The 11,266-nt window shown below is 47.4% G+C and overlaps 7 protein-coding genes across 7 annotated transcripts; 5 read left to right on the top strand and 2 right to left on the bottom strand.

Annotated features, from left to right (window-relative positions):
- Nucleotides 1-19: 19 nt before the first annotated feature.
- On the top strand, nt 20-1,806 carry MCYG_00011 (tRNA-dihydrouridine synthase 1; the record flags this gene model as incomplete). The annotated part of the gene is made up of 2 exons (XM_002849861.1): nt 20-595; nt 661-1,806. 2 exons carry the CDS (start codon nt 20-22, stop codon nt 1,804-1,806), a joined length of 1,722 nt encoding a protein of 573 aa, XP_002849907.1.
- A 1,043-nt stretch (nt 1,807-2,849) lies between these two features.
- MCYG_00010 (conserved hypothetical protein) lies at nt 2,850-3,894 on the top strand (the record flags this gene model as incomplete). The annotated part of the gene is made up of 3 exons (XM_002849860.1): nt 2,850-2,933; nt 2,998-3,207; nt 3,352-3,894. 3 exons carry the CDS (start codon nt 2,850-2,852, stop codon nt 3,892-3,894), a joined length of 837 nt encoding a protein of 278 aa, XP_002849906.1.
- Nucleotides 3,895-4,261: 367 nt separating this feature from the next.
- MCYG_00009 (conserved hypothetical protein) lies at nt 4,262-5,185 on the bottom strand (the record flags this gene model as incomplete). Its single annotated transcript, XM_002849859.1, has 3 exons — nt 4,262-4,799; nt 4,994-5,052; nt 5,102-5,185. 3 exons carry the CDS (start codon nt 5,183-5,185, stop codon nt 4,262-4,264), a joined length of 681 nt encoding a protein of 226 aa, XP_002849905.1.
- Nucleotides 5,186-5,504: 319 nt separating this feature from the next.
- MCYG_00008 (conserved hypothetical protein) lies at nt 5,505-6,207 on the top strand (the record flags this gene model as incomplete). The annotated part of the gene is made up of 2 exons (XM_002849858.1): nt 5,505-6,068; nt 6,160-6,207. 2 exons carry the CDS (start codon nt 5,505-5,507, stop codon nt 6,205-6,207), a joined length of 612 nt encoding a protein of 203 aa, XP_002849904.1.
- A 319-nt stretch (nt 6,208-6,526) lies between these two features.
- Nucleotides 6,527-8,806, bottom strand: MCYG_00007 (conserved hypothetical protein; the record flags this gene model as incomplete). Its single annotated transcript, XM_002849857.1, has 1 exon — nt 6,527-8,806. One exon carries the CDS (start codon nt 8,804-8,806, stop codon nt 6,527-6,529), a length of 2,280 nt encoding a protein of 759 aa, XP_002849903.1.
- Nucleotides 8,807-9,076: 270 nt separating this feature from the next.
- On the top strand, nt 9,077-10,296 carry MCYG_00006 (Mis12 domain-containing protein; the record flags this gene model as incomplete). Its single annotated transcript, XM_002849856.1, has 4 exons — nt 9,077-9,083; nt 9,140-9,450; nt 9,539-10,149; nt 10,176-10,296. The coding sequence occupies 4 exons, from the start codon at nt 9,077-9,079 to the stop codon at nt 10,294-10,296; spliced, it is 1,050 nt and encodes a 349-aa protein (XP_002849902.1).
- Nucleotides 10,297-10,623: 327 nt separating this feature from the next.
- On the top strand, nt 10,624-10,950 carry MCYG_00005 (uncharacterized protein; the record flags this gene model as incomplete). The annotated part of the gene is made up of 1 exon (XM_002849855.1): nt 10,624-10,950. The coding sequence occupies one exon, from the start codon at nt 10,624-10,626 to the stop codon at nt 10,948-10,950; it is 327 nt and encodes a 108-aa protein (XP_002849901.1).
- Between the last annotated feature and the right edge of the window lie 316 nt (nt 10,951-11,266).

Raw genomic sequence — 11,266 nt, 5'->3', positions numbered from 1 at the left:
ATTCCAAGACCTAGTTCCGATGTCTTCTAATCCGCAGCAAATGTTTCCAGATAGCTGGATACACGAACAAGAGTTCCGTGAACAGGTGGAGGCTATTGTGACAGAAGAGCGAAGGACAAGTGGTAAATCACCGACACCAGACGATTTCATCCACCGTCCCGAGTTTCAAGAATTGGTAAAAACCGCTCTAGAAAGTGTCCAGGAGCTATATCCGCAGAACCTGTTAGGCTCACAGGCAGACGGGACCCAGTCTCAAATCAGCACAGATGCCAATAATGGCAATGTTGAAGTTGATGAGAAGCAAATTGACTCTTTTGGATTGGATATGATTTTTGGTCAAGATGATATGGACGATTCATTTTCCCAGGAATCCCAGGAATGGATGTCGCAGCAGCATCATGATGATAGAAAGAACATTGAAAATGATGAGGTTGCAGCAGATGATAGAGCTTCATCCGACGCCGCGGTCACGGCCACTGAGCCATACCTTGACGGAAACCCAAAATACGACAGGCCGCTTATCGTTCAGTTCTGCGCAAATAACCCGGACGAGCTCCTTAGAGCTGCGCGCCACGTTGAAGGCTATTGTGATGCGGTAGATTTGAACCTTGGGTGCCCACAGGAATCGCGAAAAAGGGGCATTACGGCGCATTCCTACAGGAGGATCCCGACCTTATATATAAGCTTATAAACAAATTACATGCCGAACTATCGATTCCCGTGACGGCAAAGTTCCGTATTCTCGAAACCAAGGAGAAGACGCTCGAGTATGCTAAGATGATTCTCTCAGCAGGGGCGAGCATTCTTTCCGTGCATGGGCGGAGGAGAGAGCAGAAGGGACATAATACCGGTGTGGCTAATTGGGAGTATATTCGTTACCTGAGGGATAACCTGCCTCCCGAGACAGTGATTTTTGCTAATGGAAATATTTTGAACCATGGAGATATTAGAGATTGCTTGGAGTCGACTGGTGCCGATGGAGTGATGAGTGCAGAAGGAAATCTCTCAGATCCAACTATTTTCTCTACTCCTCCGCCTCCAGGGAGTGAGGGGCGGATCTATTGGCGCGGAAGAGATGGGAGAGGAGGGTACAGACTTGACTATGTGCTTCGACAATACATTGACCTCATTTACAAATACGTGCTTGAGCAGGAGCCACCGCAGAGGGAACCGCTCTATCATCCTGACGACCCAGCGCTAGAATCTAGCAGCCGGGCGGATGAGGCAGCCGAGGATGAAGCCCAGCAGCCACCAAGAAAGAAACAAAAGCAAGGGAGGCGTATGAAGAAAGCCACCTCTACCAATCTGACCACAATGCAAGGCCATCTATTCCAACTACTTCGACATCTCATCTCACACCGAACAGATATACGAGATGCGCTTGCCCGGTGTCACGGAGGAGACATGCCTCAGTTTGAGAAAGTTGTCCGACTCGTTGACCAAGCTGTCAAGCAGGGAATGCAGGAATATGAACAGAACCCGAGCTGGCAACATATTACTCCTGCTTCTAAACCAGGCGTAGTTAAGTCAGAAGAGTCTAAAGCGACGATGGAGAAATACCAACGGCCCTGGTGGGTTTGCCAACCGTTTATTCGTCCACTCCCGGAAGAAGCGTTGCAAATAGGCTCCTTACAATTAAAGAAGAAGGACATACCTGCCGAGGGAACTTATCCCATTCCTGCTCAAGTGGTCACTGAGATTGAAGATGAGAGCAATGGCAATGGAACCGATACCCTTGGATCTGTCGATGATGCCAGTGAAAGTCGAAAATTGACTATCACTCCGAGTTCCCTAGTGAGTGGCTGAGTATGCTTGTTGATGGCCTCTGATTCACCAATTATGTTACCACCATATTTTCAGGGTACTATCTATAGATGCATGTCGGCGTTGAGGAACAAACACCAGAGTGGAATACTATATGCAGTTAGACGGTATGTAGATAGTAATTTTGAGCATTATGTCATGAATTATATAACGATGGCGGCTACTGAACCCCATAAAAGTAAAGATGTAGAACAACCAACTCTGCCAACCATATAACTGCTTGTTAATAATCGAAACCGGCTCCTGGGCTATGAATAAAAACCCATTATCGGGCAAAAGGGTGTCCTGGACCTGCCGGGACCCCGGCAACTAGTTATTATCGAGCTATCAGAAATATCTCCCACTTGTGAATGAAGCGGACAGATGCTGGATCTCTCCCGTGGACTCGTCAGGGGTTGCAACTATTGAACAAGCTGCGGTTCGAAGAAAAAGAGCATCGCTTTGTGACATGTTAAACCCGCCTGCGTAACTAGCGAACCTGTTGATACCGCATGTGTTGTTAGCGAGATGGTGCACCGAACATCGAAAATGGAATAGAAGTGAAGGGGATCTATATTGTTCCTGATCATCCCGTTGTCCCTGTTTCCAGGAGGAATTCCTGTGGCCTTTTGGTGGCCATTTGCTCGATGAGGCGGGTGGATGCAGGGTCTTGCTGGCTCATAATACCACCACTACCGCCACTGGTGACCTGGGCCAGCTGTCGTAGGAAAAAGAACACTTCACAAGGTGACCTTGATACCCGTTCCCATCCCTCATCAGATGTCTCTGTCGTAGCAGCCTGGATAAAATGCCATGGTCGTGCTCGAGGGAGAAAAAGTTGAAGTGGCGGGTGAGGAGTTTCCCTTTTAGTCGATATCAACAACAACCGCAGATAGGCCCCTTTTTCTTCTTCTTCACCAAGCCAACAAACAGTAACTTCACGACTTGCTTACGCTCATGCGGTTCAGCTTCTAGTCTAGGAATCCACACCATCCTCCTATACCACTCACTCTCTATTTTGAACGCTGCACTTACCAGCTCTCACCATGGAAGGTCGTGAGAGAGATCCCTCTCCCCGGGCGGATGCAAGGATATCAGAAGGCAGGCCTTCGCGCAGGTCTCCTGCCATTGTAAGTTGCAGTGGTCTTCTGGCGGGCATCTATGTCAGAAGTGTTGACTCCGCTATAAAACTAGCTCTCAGAGGCTTCGGAGGCATCAAAGAATGATCTGATTGCGAGGGAGCTGGGCTGTGGTGGTACCGTGGACAGTCGGAGTTGCGATTCGAACCGGGCAGATTTCATTCAAACAGAGCGGGAGATAAGGGAGGCTATTCGACTTCATCAGGTGCAAGACTGCCGCACTGGGTCGGCATTCAGTAGTCAATATGGGAGTTTGAGGGACCAGGTCGAGCAAGCCTCCATGGTCATCATCGAGATCAGAACAAACAAGACGGTATCATTAGTCCTCTTCCCCATCCCCAGCAGCATTGCTTACCACTGTCATTGAAGCATTATGAAAGTTCAATAATTGACCCGTTTTTGTCTTCAGATTGATGACCCCTACGGGACCATATTCAGATTAAGAGAGAATTTAATGGGAATATTCAATAATCAACCCATCATGATGTCTATTGACGACGGGGTTAAAATTGTCATGGGTGAGCCTGACGGTCAACCAGCCTACCTTATTACCGTGACAGCCCTTGCTGCGGCGCTGACCCCACTATGTAATTACCGATATACGACCAACATTCAGCGACAAATTCTCGAAGAGCTTGGTATCCCACCAGGCCGTGGCATGGTCAAACTTCAACCCATGGCTGAAGACAATTTGGGTATTGACGGGATAACATATGGCCAAAAAATCAGGGCGATGGAAGAGGCATCAAATGGAGAGAACTATTCTAAGATTATATCCCGCAAAACGAGCACTTCACATCGCCGATCGATTATGTCAGCTTCTTCCGGGTTTTTGAGAAGGTTCAAGTCCAAATCCACCTTGGATTCACGGGCTCCGCGTAGCTCGAGTAAAGGCGAACACACGGGGTCGGTAGAAGGGATGGGCTCTGATCACGAAACGAAGTCAAAGTAAAATCGGGGAAACAACATTGAAGAGTTGGGAGTGAAAGAGCTTGACTTATTTTAAGGCTCTTCCTTCATTTGCAGCTTCTGTATGGCGGGGGTAGATGGAATTATGTATTAAACTATCGAGCTAATCAGGGTGTTATAGAACTGCAAGACGAAGGTCATATTTATACCGAGTACTAGGTTCTTTCCCCCCTTTCTATGCCATAAATATAGGGGACATGTTTTGTGTTTTTATTTTTTGAAAAATTGTCCACTCTATCGTTCCTCATTTCTCGTTTCTCATCAATCATATAGGTTATGTATGGTTTCTCCTTTTTTATCCTTCCCAAGCTATCCACGTGGTGGATGTCTGACATGCTTCCGGGGCTATTCTAGGGCGGAGAGACAACTTTGATATTCAACATGGAATCTACCAAAATACCCTTAGATTGCTCCCAGTCAACGCCGAACAAGCCAGCGTTAATACGACAGGACCAGAACTCCGTATCTTTAAGAAGTGCGCTTTCTTTATTCGCGTTAGGGTCTGCTATACCTTTATTGATCTGACGTTTGAGATCGGCTATTGCAGCAACGGTATTCTCAAGGATCTCGTCGGTGGAGCTACGCTTGCCGGCCGCATAGTGCCAAGCTGTAAAGAGACAGATTATCCAGTGCCGTTTACCTGCCGAATTAGGGTATGAGGAGTCTGGTGTTCCATTCCCTCTGCCCCTACCACGACTGAGGCCGTGGCCTCGTCGTCCCCCTCGTCGTCCCCCTCGTCCCCGGTTTTGACTATTCCCGATACCTTTTCCGACAGAGACCGCGTGAGGGTTCCGCGGGTCATAATCGGCTAATTGAGGCGGTATTACGAGTGCTGTTCCTTCAGGAAGCTTAGTTACTCGCTGTCTTATATCGTTTTTATTATCACCTCTAGCCGCGGTCAGGGTATCATTAGATGGATAGAGACCCGTCTGAGGATTCGCAAGGAGGTCCAGGCAATAAGAACGATATATCTTATAGGCTGCAGGGTACTAAGTGAATGGCAATGAGAAATAATAGAACCTCAGTTATGTGTTCTATACTGGGCGCCCTGAACTGTGTATATATAGATCCATGGAACGTACTTTGTTTTTGAACTCAAGTGCAATGCCTTTCCCCCAGGATCCTTGACAGTTGCACGCATCTATTAAAGAGACAAGTCAGTATATTAGAGGCATTATAGGGGGAGATACTGGATAGAGGAAAAATGTACGGATTAGGGCAGCTCCCTCTGGAGCAAGGAAAAGGTCCCCCTCAATTTCGGTTATTCTCTCCATAGATTATCTCGATATCGTGCTTCCCTCCAGAAAAGAAGTCCTTTTTCCAATTATTCTCCTTGGTATATCGATTTCTTTTCTTTTCTCTTGATCGTGAAGAAAACGAAAATACTCCTGGAGTTCGAGTCATTTCCCGATTAGGATATTCGTATCGGAATAACATTATACCGTTTATTTCACGTGATCACGCGTTTTCCAAGGTTGTCGCGAAACGAAAAAGAAGCAAAATAATGAAGAGCAAAAAGAAAAGCGAAGCAACAAAAGATGGAGTTATAAAACGTGTTAGATGAGATTATTTCGAAGTCTACGAATTTGAGCGATGGTTCCCGCCGAGAAGAAGGGCAAGAAAGTTGCTCGCCCACAGAAAGCTGCTCCAGACACTGCAGAGAAGGCAAAACAAGCAAGTCGAAAGCAATCATTGAAGAGACCGTCAACTGGTGAAAACAACCAAAATAAGTCTGCTTCAGCCGGAGTTTCGAAAAGACAGAAGAAGACGGAGCAGACACCGCGGACCAGCTCATCAACTTTGCAGGACAGAGACGAGGGGACACCTCTATCGGAAGAAAGAGCCTCATCCACAGAACCTGAATACATACTCGCTGAGATAACTACTGTCGACAGTCGGAAGAACCGCACGGCTGACAATATATCCGCTGATCCACAAGTTGATTATAAGCTCGTTACCACCATCTTACACGAAATTGCCTTTAAAAAGAAGAAGACCCGGATAACAAAAGATGCAGTCAAGCTTTTTGCAAAATACATTGAAAGCTTTGCCAGCGAGGCCGTGGGCCGTTCAATTGAAGAGAAACGCGCCATTAACACAGCTGGGATAGAGACGTCTGACATAAGGACGGAAGCTAAAAATAATAATTATTTGGAGGTAGAACAACCTCTTCTTCCCCCCTTGCTTTGAATATGTTATATCTGCGGCCCACTTCTATAACTTTCGGCTGACAACTAGCTATCCTTAGACCGAGGATTTGGAGAGAGCCTATCCGCAGTTAATGCTTGATTTCTGACGAGGGTTTTGGGAACGGCATTTAAGGGTCGAGGGCATGGAATGGGATCAGACGGTGGCGTTAATCTAGATTGGAGTTAGGTCATGGAGTGTTTGTATATAGAGCCTACTTTTTTTGATCCTCCTTTCAATACATAGCGAAATGTCTTCGATAAGCTACATGATATATCATAAAAACAAAGGTCTTCTGCACAGATATAAATTAGAAATCCCGCTCTCAATAACACGGCGAGAACTTGCCTCATACACCCGAACTGTCTTCCCAATCTTTCCAATACGCCGAAACATCTTGCTTTTTAAAATTGTAGCGTGAACGCTTATTATCTAAATGACATATTACTCTTTGCTACCAGTATCTCCCTTTTAAATTCAATGTCCTTCTTAGTAGGATTGGGATCTGTCCCTCGCTCTCTCTTTTTTGTCGGCATGTTAACACTTGTAATTTTGGCCCGCTCGAAATCGATAATCATCACCCGTTTATTTTCTGTGTTCCAGAACATGTTACCAATATGCGTATCACAGTGTAGGGTACGGTGCATGTGGATTGCATGCAGCGACTCACACGCAGAGGGTATAAGGTCTTTCACTTTGTTAAGACCTGCGTGTAGTTTGACAAGTTTCCCTACATGGCTAAGGAGTAGGAGATGAACAACTTGGAATATACCATCGTACCATAATGGCCGTCTTGATATATCGATACTCCCCAAGCAAACAGGTATATAAGTTCCTTGAATCATATGCAAATGTTGGTATATCTTCTCTTCATAAACAGCACGCTTAACTGTCTCAATGGGCATTGCTTTTGCAACAAGAGTATATCCATACGGGAAGGTCACAAGCCAGAATAATGCACCAGAGGTTCCATGACGGTGCATAGATTCACAGCCCCAGGGGCCCCTCCCTCCTACAATTTGCTCGCGGACTAGCTCGCGGAATTCACTGTCGTTAATAGCGTGTCGACTGCCACCACCATGACTAGCTATGTTTGGGCAATTAGGATCAAGAGGGCCCCGGATTCGTAGGCCAAGAAGGCATTTCTGGGTGCACCACGGATTGAATGGTCCTGTATTGTACATATATTGCTTTCTCTCAGTTGAAGAAGAAGGAGGACGAGGAGGTATAACAACCATGATGTTTGAGGAAGGGCGTGGGGGTCTTGGGGTTGGGCTAGCAGGGTCAAACCCGCCGTTTTCACTGCTATCATCGTTATCGCCAGACTCTGAGTTTTCTTGCCCCTCCTCAGGGTCACGGCATGAGGAGGCTGCCGCCAAACGTTTTGATCTTGTTCTGACTGGTGACATTCGGACATATTCAAGCCTGCTTTTCTGTTCTGGTTCATAGTCAGAAAGCCTCTTGCTCGGCGGGCTGTCCTCCTCAGTATCTTTGAAGAGAATATCATCATGTTCAATCTCCCACCGCTTCAACTGTTTCTCCACATCCTCAGGCCAAGTCTGGCTGTGTGGCGGGGATCTCAAGGCCCGGAGGGTAAAGGCAAGAACCTGTCCTATTGCCGTCAAGTGCAGCTTATTATGGCCGTCCGAACCACTAACCCAGCCAGTGGTCTCTCCGACATCTTTAGCTGGCCTAGAGAGATAATAGTATACGATCGTAGGATCACTGGGTGCCACACGGAGAAATATAAATACTTCCCCGGTGCAAATATATCCGAATTCAAGCTTGGCCTGGACCATGTAAGAAAACGTCTGAGTAATAACCGCAGCTACTCTGCGTCGAGCGAGCCTCTTCGCGTCATCATTCTCTCTGTATATAACCACATCGTCGATATCTATATCTCCTAACCCATTCTTCACAGTATTTAGGGTAAGCTTGTGAGGGGCCTTATATTCGATGATAAAAGCTGGTATATTTCCATCAGAGCCTGTATTATAAACACAGAACTGGTCAGCGCGAGGGCGAGATGATCTAGACTGCACAGTGGGCGCAGCAGATTGATCAAGTTGTTTCCGCCGCTTCTGCACCGGAGACTGCTGTGGCGATTTGACATCTGGATTCGAGGCTGGGTTGGCGCTGCCTGGTTCGTTTATGGTATTTCCGTGGTTTTCAAATATCACTTCCCCCTTGAGGTTGAATGTATTGCGTAGTCTGCGATTTGCATAAAGAGTCCGGATAACTAATGCCACACGATCCTCAACCGTATAGCGCTCGTAATAACCAAGGTCTAGCTCTGACCCTAATAATCTTAACCGTATATCTTTGCCTGCCTCCTCCAAGGCATGTAAGGATGAAAAATGGGGTTCAGAAACGAATTCAACATCAAAGAGCATCTCCCATACTTTCGACTGCTCCTGAGGGAATGTAGTCCATTCCCGGATATAGTTGGGCCGTAACTTGGATGTTGCATTTTCAGGACCTCCTTGGGTTCCGGTCTTGTTATTGATACGCGTAGAAAAGCCAACGAATAGATGAACATGGCAGGCATCTAAGAATTCGGGTAGAGTTGTTGGCTCTATTTGTTTTCTCAGCTTATTGTTCTCCTCTTCCTTTATTGCGTTCTCTTCTTCGGCCTGCTGCCGAAGGCGCCTCTCCTTCTCCAACTCCTGAAGGAGATCCTCCCGAGACATCGCAGACATCGAAGACATGGCTGTTTGTAGCGTGAATCCTGCTATTCCATCGTTGTTGGGCGTTTAGTGAAGTGAGCAGGCAACCGTCGAATTGATGGCGCGTTTAAGCGCTTAGCGGATAATTATTATCCCGGACGCCGCCCTTGAGCCGCCCGCGCGCGGCCTTCCCAAAGGCAGGTTGTTTAGATCTATAGTGGCCTGAATAAATGATAGATACCAACAACTCACCGCTATGAATGATGCCTCGACGTCTCTGCTCACTGAGCATTTTAGTTACACACCGCTGGTATGTCTAGTTTGTCTCTCATGTAGACAACAATTGTGCTGACCTATCTCAACAGTCCCTCATAGACGATGTTATAAATTCTGTAAACAACCTCATCTACCAGGCGATATCTAGTCTGGAAGACGGGCTCCAGTCGACCCCTCCTGAGCGACTGGGCTTTAGACATGGCCCTGGCACCATCCCAGACACGGACGACGATGGGAACATACAGTACCCCGAAGCCAGGCTGGAGATCGAGAATGGCCTCCACCAGCTAGAAACGCTGCTGGAGGCGACTGTCGATAAGGCGTTTGATAAATTTGAGATATACGTGCTCAGGAATGTTTTAACGGTGCCTGAAGACTTGACTGGATGGATTCGTTTGAGCCACCATGAGGTTAGCCCTAACCGCTACCGACCATCAAAGCTACGTGATAAGGAAGGAAGGATGGCTGATGTCTTTTTTCTTATTACTGGTTTTCTAGGGCCTTTCGCTTGAACCAAGTCGCGAGGATGCTCCGACTGAAGAATCCCTGACATTACAGAGACAGAAGCTGCGCGAGACCAAGAAACTAAACCGTTTGTTGACCCAGGAATGTGCTCGGAATGATGCCGTCCTGTCCCAGCTCAGGTCCATGGTGGCAACTACAAAACATAACTCCCACGGCACGTCGTCTGGCTCCATGAATGCAGGTGTACCATCTACCTCCGAAGCAGAAGTACAGTTCCCCAACCTTTCGTTTCTACTATCTGATCCACGTGCAAAGAAGCTACGGATGGGTGACGGAGGCGCCGGTCCATCTCACACACCACTTACAACTACTACCAACTTTATTCTCTCGCAGCTACCCGCATTGCGAGCCGTATTGGTGCAGCTACGCCCAAAGGTGCAGACACTGCCCAAATCGGTTAACGAGATGGATCTGGACCAGAAGAAGGGAGAGAGGAGAGAGTATATCAACAGCAGAGCCAAGTTGCATCTGGAGCGGACGGGTGGAAGCAGTGAAGGCGAGCAAGGCCACGGTATTGTTCGAGGGAAGAGGGTAAATGCGGAAGATGTGCAGGCTCTCGAGAGTGTTACCACGACCTTTTTAAAGTAACCGGCGAAATGTTTGGATCCAGGAACCATGGTCCAAAGGCCACTGTTTCCCATAGATCCGTTGAGCCTCAACCGCGGAAGCGGCTATCCAAACTTCTGGGTTTCAACCAAAAGCTCGACGCTCCAAGTGCTATATCGTCATAGACTCATTACCTAGGTGTTCGGGTGCCTATATAATATGCAAGATGCCTTATTACCCTAGCCTGAGCCCTTCCTCGTTCTGCATCGCACCCAGCCTGCATCGTCACTTTCCTACCACGTACTGCCCTATCACTTAGGGCAAAGAAAACCGAGTAAAAGAGAGAGAGAGAGAAAGGGCTCCTACAATATGGGGGAAGAGGATACGGAGAAAGCGGAGGGGTGTGCTTGCCTGCCCATCCTCTCTCGGGCTTTTGACGACTTTATATATTTCTTTTATCCCACTCCCCAAGATAAGTAGGTCATTACCCTTCCCTTTGGTATACGTACAACATGGATGCTGACTATGACTCTAGCAAGCCTGCCGGATGGAAAAGAAGACAACCATTAGTAGAGCCACTACGGGCTTCAAACCTCACTTCTCACGTCCATGGAGTTGCTATCATCATGTACCTGAATAAAGAGGAGGATTTTATGCAGCCGGAAGAAACAAAAGATGTGGCTTACCTGCTCGGACAGCTGGGGAGGTTTGTTACTCGCAATGAGGTCCTGATAAGACAGAAAAAGGCTCCGACCGAGAGTATCGTATCAAGAGAAGAGATACTTGAGGTACTCTCGGTGGAACAGCGGCTCATCTTCGGTGGCATGGGGCCGCAATAGATATTTTGTACGAACTATGGAGTACTCCGTATATGCTGCAGAGATAACCAAAAAAAAAAGCACTTTTTCCTACTTCTCCAGATGCATGAAGAAATTCTTGATGCGATGAGCATCCCAGCGAGCAGCGGCTCGCCAGCAGCCAGTCATGTCTGCAGGAAAGATCTGCATACATCCGGGCGCTTAGCGACATCCTCACCTGCGTTGAAGAAACTTGCGCTTTGGATGCGTGATTGGTAGGTTATTTCCATGCTTTTTTCTGCATGATTCACTCTGCGAATGAATTGCGTCTCGCGTCGTCGCAGTGGGACCAAGCCCT

Source organism: Microsporum canis, genomic scaffold (genome assembly GCF_000151145.1).
Source record: "Microsporum canis CBS 113480 supercont1.1 genomic scaffold, whole genome shotgun sequence".
In the NCBI taxonomy this organism is placed as follows: Eukaryota; Fungi; Ascomycota; class Eurotiomycetes; order Onygenales; family Arthrodermataceae; genus Microsporum; species Microsporum canis.
The sequence above is the reverse complement of the archived record's forward strand: the minus strand, read 5'-3'. Positions and strand labels throughout refer to the sequence as shown.